At 36.7% G+C, this 16,108-nt stretch overlaps 1 protein-coding gene across 1 annotated transcript in view; it reads left to right on the forward strand.

Moving 5' to 3' along the window:
- The window catches only part of yjefn3 (YjeF N-terminal domain containing 3), a 38,597-nt gene extending 22,514 nt beyond the window's left edge, over positions 1 to 16,083 (forward strand). Inside the window, exons 2-6 of the mRNA XM_082138905.1 lie at positions 1,901 to 2,009; positions 10,768 to 10,878; positions 12,648 to 12,761; positions 12,875 to 13,025; positions 14,562 to 16,083. Of these exons, the coding sequence (XP_081995031.1) occupies positions 1,901 to 2,009; positions 10,768 to 10,878; positions 12,648 to 12,761; positions 12,875 to 13,025; positions 14,562 to 14,758 (682 nt within the window). The 3' untranslated portion in view covers positions 14,759 to 16,083. The remainder of the gene's footprint in view (positions 1 to 1,900; positions 2,010 to 10,767; positions 10,879 to 12,647; positions 12,762 to 12,874; positions 13,026 to 14,561) is intronic.
- Positions 16,084 to 16,108: the final 25 nt, after the last annotated feature.

Genomic DNA, 16,108 nt, shown 5'->3' on the forward strand with positions numbered 1-16,108 from the left:
CTGAATAGGTCGTTGGGGACGGAAATATCAAAAGCGCTAGACTCGGCTGAACTTTACAAATATCACTGTGTCACAGTACGCCAGGAAATCTCCCCCTGCAAACTCGGCTTGACGGCTGTGGAGCTCTCTTGGAGACGGTAAATGCCAGAAGGCTGGAAAACTCCATGCCGAGGGTTACGCCAATGATCAGAGCGCATCGCCGACCCAAGAAAAGACTTGGTGACCTGTTGCGTTTTAAGTGACCAAAGACAAAAATATGGCTGATGTAGTACTGACCCTATTGGCTCTGTACATGGCCCCAAAAATGTCAAGCATATACAGATTGTTCAGGCGACGAGCTCATTATTTTTTGTTAGAGAACTCTATATAATTTTTTCTGAAGAGAGAATGAGAACTAGTGAGTGGCAGATGGATGCTTTGAATTGAAATGAAAAAGGCCTCATTCAGCCAGGGAACTTCATGTACACAGTTGAGAGAACTCAATATGTGTAATAATCATTTTTTGTAAATAGTGTTTTCTTCTGTTCCTCTGGTGCCGAAAGCAGTAGCAGACAACAGACACAACACAAACAAACCTGTTGTCCTGGAAACACTGCAGAATATTCCTCGGTGTGAAATACTACATTAACTAATTGCAAAAGACAGAAAGGTATGGAGAACATTAAACTCTGAGGAAAATTAAAGCCATCAACTGAAAAATCCTAATGACGGTGTTGTTTTAGTATTATTCATGTACTATTATATTATTTACTAATACTTTGAAGAAGGTTTTATTTGTATCTTTTCAGTTTTATTTTATTTTAGTTAGTCATTTTTATTTGTTTTTTTATATTTCTGTACAGCTATTTTAAATGTAGTTTTACACTGTAAAAAAGTTGCTGCCTTAAGTACAGTCAACTTGGATGTTTAAGTAAAATCAACTTAAATTACATTAAACTGACTTAATTGAATCTTGTATAACTTATAAAAAAAAAGTTTAAAATTGCTTAACTTATTTTGATGAGTTAAAGCAATGTAAAAACACATGTTGTCATTCCAGTGTAGTAATTTAGTATTTTTTTGTTTTCTATGTAATATTTATATTTTATTTCAGCTCTTTTTCATACCAAAACAATTCTTAATAGTTTATATTTACAGTCAATGTTCATTGACATATAACTTTTTTTTGTGCCTTGGCTGCTTTTGTTCCTCAACACTTCATTACCTTTCTTATGTTGAAAATATTAGCAGCAGGGATGTATATACTAATAAATGAATTAATGAATAAATAGGTAACACTCATTAAATTTTTTTTTAACACTTTGAAGTAAGATTATATTTGTTAACATTAATGCATTAAGTATCATAAACTAACAATGAACAATTTCTACAGCATTGATTAGTATAGGATATATAAATATACTATATTGTTCATTTATCCATGTTCATTCATAATGCATTAATGTTAATTTATACAACTTTACTATCAAGATCTTGACAGCACGTCTGTGTACTTCCAGCAGAGGGCTCTGATGTTATGACCATAGGTTACTGATAGGCTCTTCGTGTTTTAGATGTGAAGTAAGGGCCTGGATTTTACAGATACGTTGTGCTCCCATTAAACTCACAGTAACATAAGCTCTAAGTGCGGCTAAACAGGCATTAGGCAGCGAGGCACCATGCCTGGAATGGATGGCATGTCTAATACAATGTGCTCAGAATACACACGTAAATGTCAGGTGGTGTATTGCAGTCCTTGGTTTCCATGTAATCAAACCCACCCAGTTTCTATCTTGGCACTTTTTAGCGTTCATGTCGAAACATGAACATGATTTATTTATCATCCCCACTGGAAAGCTAATACCGTGCGTGTCATGAGCTCTTTGTCAATGCAATTTGTTTCTTTGTCTGTCTTTTATAGTAAAACAGAGGTGGCGACCATTGAGATGGAGCTCCTGAGGGACTATCGCTTTGGGCAGCAGCAGCTGATTGAAATATGGGGCCATGCTTGCGCTATTGCCGTCACCAAGGTTTGTCCGACACGAGAACATGAATTACACATAGTGTAAAGTGGCAGTTAACGTGTCTAAATCCTGATTTTAATCCTTGTATCCTGCATACAAGCATCACTGTGATTTACACATCTCTGCATTTACTGCTCTCAGCATCTGTGTGCATTTGCCGAACTTCAACCAATTCTCTTAAGAGACGAGGCCCTGCTGCAAGTGATGATGAAAACAGTGGGACATCTTTGATCTCGCTGTTTCTGTTGAGGGTTTGACCGCATCTGTAGCTCTGGGGGGTTTCTTATGAAAAGGGGTTGAAGAACGATCTAGAATAGCAATCCAGCATTTTAGATTCCAAATAGACAAAATAATTATATAGTATATTTATTCATATAATATATATGTGCATTTATTTTTTGACAGATTTTATCCTGTGCTTTTTGCCAGTTTTATAGCAATTATAGTACTATCACAAATGGATGATGGTGTGTTGCTGCCTCAGAATAAATAATAAAAAAGATAATTGAGAATTAAAAAAAGTAAAGTCAAAGTTAGTCAAAGTCATAAATGAGATTATGTTGCAAAGTTGCAATTCGGTTATTATAAAGTAACAATTTCTAAGATATAAACTGGCGATTGCAGGAAATGTCACAATTGAGTAGCAAAAAGTCGTAATTATGAGAAATAGATGCTGTTCTGGGGAAAAAGTTGCAATTGTGAGATTAGTGAGTTGAATTGTGAGATTTTTTCTGAGAGATAAATTCACAATTATGAGAAACAAAGTGACTGTGAGATTATGAGATTGCAATTCGATTATTATAAAGTAACAATTTCTAAGATTTTTTCGCAATTTAGTTGCAAAAAGTCATATTTATTATGAGAAATAGTTGCAGTTCTGAGAAAAAAATTGCGAAACATTTGGAGATATAGTCACAATTTCTAAGATATAAATTTGTAATTATGTAAAATAGTCGCAATTACAAGACATGTCGCAATTAGCAAAAAGTCATAATTATGAGAAATAGTTGCAGTTCTGAAAAAAGTCACAATAGTGAAATATAGCCACATTGTGAGATATAAAGTAACACTTTTTAAGATATAAATTTGCAATTATATTTAATATAGTCACAATTACAAGAAATGCCACAATTATGGGTTGCAGAAAGTCGTAATTATAAGAAATAGTTGGAGTTATGAGAAAAAAAGTTGCAATTGCGAAACATTGTGAGATATAGTCACAATTTCTGAGAAATAAATTCACGTTTATGATAAATAAAGATACCTTGTGATATATACATTTGCAATTAGGTTATTATAAAGTATATAAGTACATATACATTTGTAAAAAAATAAATAATAATTTTTGGTAAAAAACGCAATTATCAGAAATTAATTATGAAAAATAGTTGCTGTTCTCAGAAAAAAAGGTGCAATTGCGAAACATTGTGAGATATAGTCACAAATTCTAAGATATAAATTTGCAATTACAAGAAATGTCACAATTGAGCATCAAAAAGTTGAAATTATGAGAAATAGTTGCATTTCAGGGGGACAAAACACAATTGCGAAACATTTTGAGATATACTAACAATTTCTGAATTTGCAATTATGAGAAATGGTCACAATTACAAGAAATGTCATAATTATTATTTCCAAAAGTTGTAATTAGAAAAATAGCTGCAGTTCTGGAAATAATCGGAATTGTAAAAATATTAAGTCACATTTTGAGATGTATATAATGTTTGCTTTTTTGGGGGATCATCTTGCCGAGTTGCTGTGAGCACCAGTAGGGTTCACCCACCTCCAAAATCCCACTTTAACTTCTGCTTAAAAAACCCTTGTGACAGATCCATTGCACCATCATGGAAGGTGTTGAAAGTCTCTCGTCTGTGGCCGGCCTGCAGTCAGACGGTCTCGGGGCCTTACGTTTCAGGGCGGCCTAAGGGTTCCGATAGAGCCAGGCCAACCCAAACCAGACTACTGCGGTTACCATCCCATCTGGATTCAGTCAGGCTGACAGGCAGCGCGGGGCTCCTCTTGACCTACCTGAGAGTCGGTTAAAGCCCAAAATTGTTTCCTGATTTGGCTTGTGTGAATTTTCAAGCCCTGTTAGAAGCGTTTTACAGACTGAACCTTCCACCCTCGAAGGCCCCCGGTCACCAGCAGTCGCCGTGGTTAGCATCAACAAAACTTCCTGTGCTGTGACCTCTGTGAGGTAGCCATAAATTGCAGCTAAAGAAAACATGCCAACTAGTAGCTGTAAAACAAGCATTACATCAGCACACATCAGCGTGTGTGTGTGTGTGTGAGGGGGACGAAATCTTGGTTGAATTTTACCACATTGTGATTTCACAACCAAACTATCCACCGCAGTGGACGCCAAAATCAACGTCATCCGTCTACATCGGGGGGATAAGGGCTTTGGTGTTGAGCTAAGTCAAGGCTGATGTCTGTGATCATTCCCTGCTTTAGATATCAGGAAGTTATTTATCACTCATGAAACGCAGACTGAAAAATGCAGACTGACGTGACACTCTCTGTGATCTCTCTGTATTTGCCCTTTATCTCAACATGGCTACACGATAAAACAGAATAAATGAAAAAATCTAACACAGTTATCCACAGAAATGACCTAAATGTGACTAAATGGACATACGTAGAAATTTGCAATTGAAAAAAACAAAGGAAATTCGTTTTTTCTTTATTCTAAAAATGGTACATTTTTGTTTGTTTTTAATAATTCTGTTTTAGATGTCAGTTTTTGTTAGTTTTTATTCTATCGTTGTTGGTTTAAATTTAGTTTTAGCTTTAATTTGAGTATTTTAGGGCTACCAAAGTTAATGTGCTTTGTTAATAGAGGGGTGCAGGTATGACGTCAGAACCCACAAGACTAATTCTCAGCTGGTTTCTTTGAGATTTTCCTGTTTTGTTTTATAATGTTTTTTTTTTTCAAATTATGAGTAAAATAAGGTCTGTGGTAAACATAACTTGACTTTTTTTTTTTTTTACAAAATAAATCACGCACACCCATAGCGAAAACACAATTTTTTGAAAACGTATGCTTCTAATAAGTAACTAGATAAGAACATTTGGGATGTGAGTGTGTGCAGTTTACGTTGTAGAACAAAACGTCAAAGTAATCTCAAGTTATGTTTAACATAGTCTCAGCCATATGGCACACTTAACTCGTCTTTAGTCGTCATCTGATTGGATGAATTCTACAGGATGTTCGGGAGACGTGTGTTTCGCGTTCTTAAACGTTCTGCCTGGAAACAAAGATGCCGTGAAGCCAAACCCCCTCATGGGAAGAAGAACACCGTCGTGTTTACAACTGTGACAATGAGCGCTTATCATGGTCAACTAAACGCTGGATTTTCAATAGTATGTGAAGTTCACAGCACCATTGCTGCAGTAAACTTGCACAACTTTTTGAATGAATAATTTATTAGATGCATGCCGGTCTGTTATTGTACGGACAACGACTTTACATTTTCACGCCCCTAAACATTACGCAGAACAAAACGAACTGTGATTGGTTGCTTTACACATCAGTCAGACGACCTCTTGGGTGGTTCTTGGCCAATGAAATCTGCTATGGAGTCCAGACCTTCTGCTGTCAGTCTGAAGGTCTGGCTAGGCAATACTATGTTTACCACAGACCTTATTTTACTAATAAATTGAAAAACCCCATTATAAAACCCCATAGGAAAATCTCGAAGGAAATCAGTGGCAAATTAGTTTACGGGTTCTGATGTCATCCATTGAAGGGGCACATTTGAAGGCCTATTGCGTCTCCGCTGCCCGACAAAGGCTGTCCCAATTCGAAGGCTCCTTCCCCAGAATTCATTGCGCGCCAGTGATGACATGATTTTTTTTTTTGAGAAATTGCCAAATTACACTTTTAAATGCAAGTATTGGGTTTTAGCTTACTCAACTATATAATGAAACAACCGTAAAAAAATCTTTTTTTAAAGCGGTTCAAATGTTAACTAATTTATAGTTTATACTTATTATATACAGAAATGGACCATGGTGAACACATTAAAGGGACAATGTGTAGCTTTTTAGGTATTTTATTATCTAAAATCTATATTTTTATTCATAAATATGCCCTCAATGGTGTACAAATACCTATGCCAATGTTCAGACTAATCCTCGTAAACGAAGAATTTATTATCTTTATATACATGGGACGGGTAAGTCCACGGAGGCTTCCATGTAGTTCCGCCATCTTGAAAAACTATAATAGCAGAGAGGGACAAAAAGTACTAGGCCAACGCGTTTCCACAACGCGTTTCGTTCAGAACCAGCGTCACGTGACTGAAGCCAGCAGAAGCGGAGGCGCAGAGCAGTGAGAGGCGCTTGTCACTGCCGCGGCAAGTTTAAAAGGCTGCACTGCACGGTTATTTATACACCGTTCATTCATACATACATATGAGTCACAGGATAAGGAGTCCTCGTCGTCGAAAAAGTCCAAAATAGATCGTAAAAGGAAACGTGACCGGAGATTACAAAAACAAGGGTTAATGTCAGGATAGCTAATGCAGGAGAAAGCTTTCAAAAGAGACCCTGAAGTTGCCTGCTTTCTTCTCGACAGGTAAGTCAATGTTACAGTCTTAATTACAAGTTTTTTTTCATTGCTTGGTTGTGTACTTTATTATATAGTCAGTCGAACATTTATAGTTAAAAGTTAAACAGGCTCTTTGATGAATAGCAGCTATTGAGTAAAGTAATGTTAGAGAAGGCTCTGATGATGATGATATCTAACAATGCACGTACTTCAAAAAATATAACGAGTAAAGAAGGCATTACTACTAATTACCATAGTTAATGTTTTTGACAGTCAGTAGTTCATACTGTAACATTCTTTTTTTCGTTGTTTCAAGTTTCAGTTTGTTTTAAATAACAAACATGTTCACCCGAAGAAAAACTCGAAGTGCTATTATAAGATATCCTGTCATAGCTTTTAGGTACATAACGGCTACCGTAGATGCAACGCGCATTTGAAAAAGTGAGGCGCTGGAGAGCATTATTTGTTTGAATGCAAAATACAATTTCACCACTAGATGGGAGAAATTCCTACACAATGTCCCTTTAAGACAGTTTGTGAACCCTATTTTGTTTTAAGACCGTTTAATATAACTTTTAAAAAAGTCCAGTCCAAAAGTTACTGTCACTCATCAATGGCAGCTGTCACAGTTGCTAGGCGACAAGAACAGTCCTCCGTGGGCTAGACCGTCTCATTTACCAACGCTCAGTCCAACCTTCCCAGCCTTCGAAGGATGCAACCTCTGAACTGGGGCACAGCTTAGAGACCTTATACGCCAGAGAAACAAGCGTGCAGACATCTTTAGAATTTTGTCTTTGAAGCTCTGTATATTTCTATGGCATCGCTGTCAAAGAGTAATTAACTGGTGAAGTGTATTTTCTTATTGTAGAGTTAACGAAAATTATCATGAGCATTGTAATGTTTGAATCCATAACAAATGTCAGTAGACCGGGAAGATTTTAAAACGAGCGGTTCATTCATAAATCTGTATCTTACCTTTGTGCTGTGAATAACAACCCGAAATGCAAAACACAACAAGTGCAGCGCTGAAAACGGGCAATTCATTACATTCTAAATCGTTTTTTCTTGATCCTTTTTGAATCCTTAATTCAATCCTCAGTTTACTTCAAATTTAAAAATCATTCTCAGTTCAATTCTGAATTAAACACAGCCCTGGTGTTTATGTGTGTCATGTTGAGGGTAAAAAACTGCAAGGCTAATTAGTCAAGACCCTCTCTAGAGAGCTCATTTGCTGGAAGCATGGAAGCGAAATCTAGGGGTTGAGTTGCTCCGCACAGGAGCAGATCAGAGCGGCGGTCTCCAGAGTCCTGGCAGGAGTTGACACCACGGAGAATTCCAGCACAGCTGCAGCAGACCTGTAAAATAAATGAACAGTGAATCCACTGGCTATGGCTCACAGGAACACTCTATTCCATGTCATTTTCCAGAGAAGAAGAAACGGACAGAACAGAGATGGAGTGAGCGGTTGTTATTTCATACGACACATACTCACATGAGCTTCATGTGAATTGACTGTGTCCACATCACATGGTTGAATCTTCAGGAATTATTCATCAGAATACCATGAATGCAAAGGACTCAATCCATTACATTTTGATAAATTGATGACTCAATAACCAACAACATGATTGTGAGCAGATGATGCAAACTGGTTTTATGGTGCATTGAATTTCTGCATCTGGGATTTTTTTTTGGTAGGGAATGTTGTAGTGCACTTGATTTTGACAATGAGACAGCCTTGGAAATGGTTTCCTACTACTTTAGGAGACCACTAGGGAGCATATTGAGACGCCTTAATTTCCATGTCTATACTGCTAGCGGGCGATGATAAAATTACATCGCACCAATTATCAGTCTTGTGAAAGCTACTTTAAAACTTCAAAAAGAAGATTGTTTTTGACAGAATACTTCTTGTAAAAAAGATGCAAGGACTACAAATCTGCTCAAATCTGAAAATTATTTCCGTCACCATTTGAAAACAGTTTAACTACAGTTCCACTACTGAAAATGGAGCTAAATTAACAGCTTTTCTACTTTTAGCAAATACTGCCCACTATAATCAACTTCATTGACAAGCTCAGTTTTGGCCAATGGGAATTTTTTCCACTCAGATTCCTCCAAAAATGGCAACAGATGAAGACAAGACGTTCATTTTCCACACTCAGTCGCGTGTTCAACTCTTGTTCACCCAGCACTGTGACTAAGAAACCCTGCAATGATAATGTAATCTAAACTTCATCAGCTCGCTAATGGAACATCCATGTCAGCTAATAATTTCTCTCCAAAGTGCCATTAGCTTCATTAGCGTCTGGCTTCTTCTCTTTCTTGGAAGTCTGCAATTACGCCCACAGTTGTGCCGAGGTCCCATATTTCAGCGGTGGTTAATTGGAGATGAATAAAGCAGGCACATTACCTTCACTGTTGGTTTTACTTCATCAGTCTGTTCATAACGTCATCTTTACGGTAAGATGTGGATGAGTAACAAAGGTCCTTTCAGGTTGACTGCAAACATGTAAAATGTTTTAGAGCATAATATGCATAAACGACAAAGTATGGCATTTGCAGAATGATTTCCCTAAAGAGTGTAAACACTTGCTCTGTGGCCTATCAAAACATTGCTGTTTGTTTAACCCTCTGATGGTCTATATTTATGTCTACACTCGTGTTTTTGGGGGTCTCCAGAGACCCCAGACAATAACATTTAATTTTGTAACAAGATAATAGTTTTTTTTTTTTACAAATGTAATTTTATTCTGTTTGTTAATGTTTTTACTCAACATTTGTGCAGTTTTTGGAGAATTTATGATATCTTTTAAATTTCTATAAATAAATAAATAAATATTTATTTAAATAAGCTTTTTACAAAAAAACAGCATATGATGTAAAATTCACTTTATAAAAGACCCAGATTTCTAACTTTCATTCATGGGGATAACATGGATCATTTTAAATGGTTTAATGTAACATTTATGCCCATTTTTTGGAAAATGCAGTTTTAAAATTAAAAAAATATCACTTTAACCACTAGATGGCCATAGAGCTCCACTATATGCTATTTGCTATTTGACTACCTGAAAGATATCTTTTCACAAGTTGGATTCAGTTGGATTCATATCTAAATATTATAAAATCACAATTATAACAAAAATAAAATATTTTTGTCAAAGTTTAGCATTTTTTTGTACTGAACCCCCCCCCCCCCCCATAATTTTGACAAATTATAGCCCTATAAATGTTCCTGTGTGTGTGTGTGTGTGCATGTGTGTGTGTGTGTGTGTGTGTGTGTGTGTGTGTGTGCGTGTGTGTGTGAGTGTGCACATTTTCAATGTGTCAGTGTCACCAATTTATTTTTGTGGTGGTACTGCATTTTGGATGATTTTATTTGACAAATGATAAGAGAACAGTTTTTATAGTCTCAAAAATGTATTCCTCTATATGTGTGTGTGTGTGTGTGCGCGTGTTGTGAGCAAAATAATTTAGCATTGTGGATGTTTTTTGCATTGGTGGAAGTGTGCCACTTTATTTGTGCCATTTCTGTCGATGTGTTCTGCGTTGTTTCTGATTTTGATGATGAATTTTGTATATTTTGATTGCGGGGTCTCCAGAGACCCCGAAGACCACGAGTGTCACAATTTTTGTCACGCTAACATAAAACAGATATCATTCCAATTTAATTTTTTTTTTTTAGATCTAGAAAGTGTGAAGAGCCGTAGAAGGTTTCATACCATTTGGACAAAGGGAACATTTTTTTTAATTTGAGCAAAAGTCATTTGGGGTCAAAAAGACCCCCTAAACCATCAGAGGGTTAAGTATCCCGAGCAGCCGGGTTTAGGAACAGCTCAACCAATGGCATGCATTTGGGGCGTGGCTATGTGTTTTGCTGTCCAATAGCACATGGAAACCTATTAGACAACAATTCTTATTTGAGCAATTCTGTTTAGTGACACAGAAAATACACTCTTCACCTTTAAAGGCTTAGTTTTGTGAGCGTGTAGAGTTGGACACACTGTGCAGGCCTAGTTTAGAAACCTGTCAGAAAGTGTGTTATTTTAAGCCTGCAGCCTGTGGTAATGTCTCCACAGCTTTTAACTATAGTTGCAACTGTTGCTGGGTTATTGTGATGAACATTGCCTCTCCAAATGCAGATATAGAGCAAAATGAGACGTCTCCCTGCCCCGTTTAACTGTGTCCCTCTCCTTTGTCTCTCCCCAGGCTTTTCCTTTGAGCTCTTTGAATAAAAAGCAGCCCACCCTGCTGGTTGTTTGTGGTCCTGAGCAGAACGGCTCTATCGGTCTGGTGTGTGCCCGCCATCTGCGTATATTTGTAAGTATAGAACACCATGCCAAAGGGCACTGAGACAGAATGGATACTGACAGGGTGAATTTGCTTTCCTAGTGCACTTTTCTGCTATTATCGTGTATGATTCATTGCACATTGTTCCAAAGTTAGTTGTAAAAAGTAAGTTGTAATCGTTCATTAAAACGTAGTAGCTTCCTCCGTTTCTTAAATGACTTTTCTTTCTGTTGACATCAACAAACCCTCTTAGGCCCTGTCCCAAATGGCACCCTAAACACTTGCGGTCTTCCTACTTGTCGCACTTTCGTCTAATAATCGTATACTCTGTTAAAGTTATCCTTCTTTTCATTCTGATGGAGTGAAATTTGGCCAGTTAAGATTTGGCCAGTTTACATTATGGGATTCTTGGAACAGATAAAAAAAAAAAAAAAAAAAAAAAACCAGAACGGAACGGAATGGAAAACTTAACAAAAACGAACAATAGAGGGTCATCACATGATGGCAGCTGTTTTATACATTCCCAGTGTACATCTGCATGGATTCTTGTGTCCGTACCAGCGTTATGTAACAAATACATTAAGTTTAACTTCAGGATTGTAATGAATTTACCTGGCAACTTATCCAGGCTGTGTGGACTTCATCCTGTATTTTGAGAAAATGAGGTGTCTAAAACCATACATTTTAGTCCACATTAATCACCTCTAATGTTCTTTTGAAATGAAATTATGAGGTAATTATGTTATGTGATTTATGAACTCAAAAATCCCCCTGCATATACATGGGGGAAAAAAATATTGCTTTAAAAAGCAGAAAGCTTTTTTTGGAAGCTTTTTCCCGTTTAGGTGAACGTGTTTTCACCAAGTACATGTTCCTCCTGGAACAACATTCCCAATAAACCAATCAGAATTGAGGGACAAGTTTACAGTTTATGTCAAGTTTAGGCTTAAAATCAGGGTTAGGTGCTTCTGTTATTCACCTATCATTCCCCTTTGATTTTAGGGATAACTTTAGGTTTAGGGGTAGCGATAGGTTTCGGACAAAATTTTTGGACAGGAATTTTGTTCCAGGATCAACAAAATACTGTTTGACGATCCAGGAACATGTTTTACTTGATAAAATCACGGTGACTGTCTGGTTCATGTATGGCTTCCATGCATCACATTTTCATGTCTGTTTTTCCAGCCCGATCTCACGGGAAAACGTACAAATTCTACAAAGTGGCTTATTCGTACGAATTCATACGACCTGACTCGTACGAATTAGTACGATTTTTGCAAAATCGTACATATTTGACGAATTGGCCAATTCGTATGAATTCATACGAATGACCTACCCCTGACCCCGCCCCTAAACCTACCCATCACGTGGGTTTAGACAAATCGTACAAATTCGTACGAGTGAGGTCGTACGAATTAGTACGAATTAGCCAACTTTTTATCATTCGTACGAATTCGTACGAATTGGTCGTGAGATAGCGTTGGTTTTTCACAACCTAGGGACAGATTTTTGAACAAATTATAAAAAATATACACACAATACATTTTAAAATGGTTCACTCTTTGTTTAGATGATTAGAGTTTTCAAAATGTTTTTTATTTGATTTCATTTTTTATTAATCTTATAGTTTAAAATGGAAAGTCTGAATCTGGGAGAAAAATAAATGAAGACATAATACAAATGTCTATTTTGGCTATGTGGCTATGTGCTAATCATCACATAACAAGAAGAAAAAGATTGAAATCTGAAAAGTGATGTTCTGGATGGAAACTCATTTTTCCCTTGTCTCTCACATGTAGGAATATGAGCCCACCATTTTCTATCCCAAGCGTTCTTCTCAAGGTTTGCACCAGGACTTCACTGTTCAGTGCGAGAAAATGGACATCCCTTTCCTGTCCTATCTTCCGACAGAGGTGGGTGTCAGTCTTAAACAATTAAGCTCACCGGCAGAGAGATGTCAATGTGATGTTCACTCTTCTGGACATTCTGTCAATCCTAATCGAGTCCCGTCTGACCCCACGACCAGGTCCAGCTGTTAAATGATGCCTACAATCTGGTGATCGACGCCATCCTGGGACCAGAAACCAACAATACGGAGGTGAAGGAGCCCTATGCTGGGATGCTGGTGACTCTCAAACAGGTCAAAATACCCATCGTTAGTGTGGACATGCCCTCAGGTATTTGCTCATTAAACACACATCCTGAATTTTAGAGAAATTCTGCCCATGGCATCTTTATTGTGCAGTGCCGCAACGAAAATAGAGTGGTTACTTGCAAGGAAAAGAAAAACATCTTTTCAATCTGTTCAGAAAAATGTTATGCTATTTTTGTCAGACTGCAGCTTATCAAGACGTACTGTAAAAATGCTCATTAGCATTCATCACCACACTCAAGAAAACTGCTAACAAATCTGAAGGGTCTATTTTTATACACTGAACATCATTTGAGGAATTCATTACAGCTAACCAAACGTAGTAAAGTAGGCTATATATGTTAGCATCCTACAAATTCATTTACATTAACATGATTCCATACTAAATTCTGTTGTTTGAGTGTTCAGAAAACCTGTTTCATCATTATTTTGCAATTCTAGTTCAGTCACTGTTGTGGCACAGATATTACTTCAGCATTAACTTTAGCTAATAGCTATTAGCTGCACTGGCTAATAGCTTGCTAGCAAATCAATTCTATAAAGGTAAAATCAAATACTAGGTCAAAAAAATTTACATTCGTGCAAGTGAGCAAAATAGTCATAATATTAATAACTGGATTAACTCCTTCAAGGCTAATTCGCTACTAGCTAATACCACTGTAAAAAAAAGTTGCCTTAAATTTTAAAGTACAATCAACTTGGATGTTTAAATCATTTCAACTTAAATTACATTAAACTGACTTAAAAATTAGTTGAATCTTGTATAACTTATCAACTTATTTTGATGAGTTAAAGCATTGTAAAAACATATGTTGTCATAACATATTGCTCATATAATTCTTTTTTTACAGTGTGTTAGATACTATAGAGGTCAAACTCTAGTAGATAAACATAACACATTGCTAGTACATCTTGTAAGTATGCTGAAGTCATTATATTATTGAGCAATTAATCACTAGCATCAAAGGCTAATAGCTATTAGCTACCCTTGCTAATAGCTACCTAATGCTGTCAAAGTCAAACTGAATACTAGATAAATAATTTAAGTAGGCAAAATAGTCATTCTAATATTGAGAAATACATTACAAAGCAAAGTTAATAGCTACTAGCGTGCTGTAAAAGTCAAACCGAATAACAGAGAATGTTGTTGATACATTTTTGTAAGTATGCGAAATGGGTTACTAACACCTCCTGGGATATTTGAGTGATGAAATCTGTTTGAAATCCAGTTTTTCTGATAAATGACCTGACCAGAGACCTTTATGTGCAAATGTGTTGCACTGGACCTGAAGTGTTCGCAACAGACAAATAATAAAACTAAAGTGAACTCGCAGCCATTATGTCATCGGGAGACCTTATTTGAAAATTGCAGCTGATGGCTGACACATTGCATTTTTGCTGCTCGCTTTCCACATGACAATATTGTGATGAATGATCTTTACGGGCCAGTTTTCCACCTCCTATCTGGGAGAATTTGGAAACATTGTTATGTTTCAGTTAATGACCAGTGGCTTGTGTTGGTGAGAAAGGATTCACTTTTCCTATCTCTCTTTTCCTGAAGGTTGGGATGTTGACGAACCGGCCAAAGATGGGATAAATCCAGAAGTTCTCATTTCTCTGACAGCTCCCAAAAAGTGCGCAACAGGTTTCTCGGGAAAACATTTTCTGGCGGGACGATTCCTGCCATATGACATTCAGAAAAAATACGAACTTAATCTGCCAGAATTCCCCGGCACGGAATGTGTTATAGAACTGTAGCCGTTTATACAAACATGTATTTTGAATAACAAGGATGTTTTTCCCCTTTTGTATTTTATAGATTGTTCTGTGGCATTCAGTTACTGACAAATATGACTAGATACTTTGGGTAGTTAAGGTGAGTTTTCGCTGCTAATGAGTGGGTTTAGAATTATCTATTGAATTTTGCAAATTTTCGACATTACCTGTTGATTCGTCAAAATCGTCAATACAGTTTTGTTCAATACGCAAATCTTTTAAATGTTGGATGTATTGAAAGTGCATTACCCTGATAGTGCCTCCAGTCCAATGTGCACGCCACCTACAAATCCAATGCATTTATGCTGGAATTGGAAAATACAAGTTTATTCACCGTACTTTTTTTTTTTGGTAAAGTTGTATAGTATATATCTGAGGCTGACAACATGTAAATCATTTTGTTTTTACTTAACATTCCTCAATGTACATGTGTTTTCTTAGTTCTTATAGGTTGAATGAATAAATTATCTATGTAAAAACTGTTTATTCATTTAGATGTCAAATTCGGGTGTTTAAAGAAACGTTGGATGTTATTATTTAGCCAAACCTTGAAAAATGTGCTCTATTAGCCAGTATTTGGGAACAAGCGGTAGCTACGATATTCTTTAGACCATACAGTATATTATTTCTTCCCAGAGATTTATTCAAAAGACAGGAAAAGGCGTGGGTGATATAAAGGAATGTTTCTGTCTAAAGCAACAACAGTTACAGTATGTGGACAGGAATACCGGAGCAGCGTAATGATTCATCACTAATGCTGTTTCAGGACATTGTGTAAACTCAGATATATTCATCAAAAGGTGGACATGAAATCATCCGGAGATCATATTTCTTATTCTGCCAATAAACATTTTACATTTCTGTCCACCCCACTGAAGGCCAAAAAGTAGGTTTATTGTCTTTAAACACGCATAGAGAGCTTCACAAAGGTAACCGGCAAAAGAAGCCATATGCACTCAATATGGTGACAAAGGAAAATATGAAAATCTGTTTAGACTGAGAAGGAATTGGGGAAATATTTTGGTCTGTGCTTTTCTTTGCAAATGATGGTTTTGATACCACAGTTTCCCTAATCTATGATCATGATTTTTTTTTTTTTGACTCATTTAGTAAAATATTCCCTGTGTTTGTCAATGCTTTCAAAACAGTTGTGCCAAAATGACCCTAAATATTGGACGACACCATGGATTGGCAAGTGACCGCATCTTCACATCATGGATGTGTGGGTCATGCATGATCCAGACAGTGGAACAGTACTGTACATGTAGCATGCATGGGAATATTTACAAATGTTTAAACACAATTACCATTGCTCATGGTAAAAGCCATCGT

The sequence above is a fragment of the Leuciscus leuciscus genome, assembly GCF_965113295.1.
Source record: "Leuciscus leuciscus genome assembly, chromosome: 15".
NCBI lineage: Eukaryota > Metazoa > Chordata > Actinopteri > Cypriniformes > Leuciscidae > Leuciscus > Leuciscus leuciscus.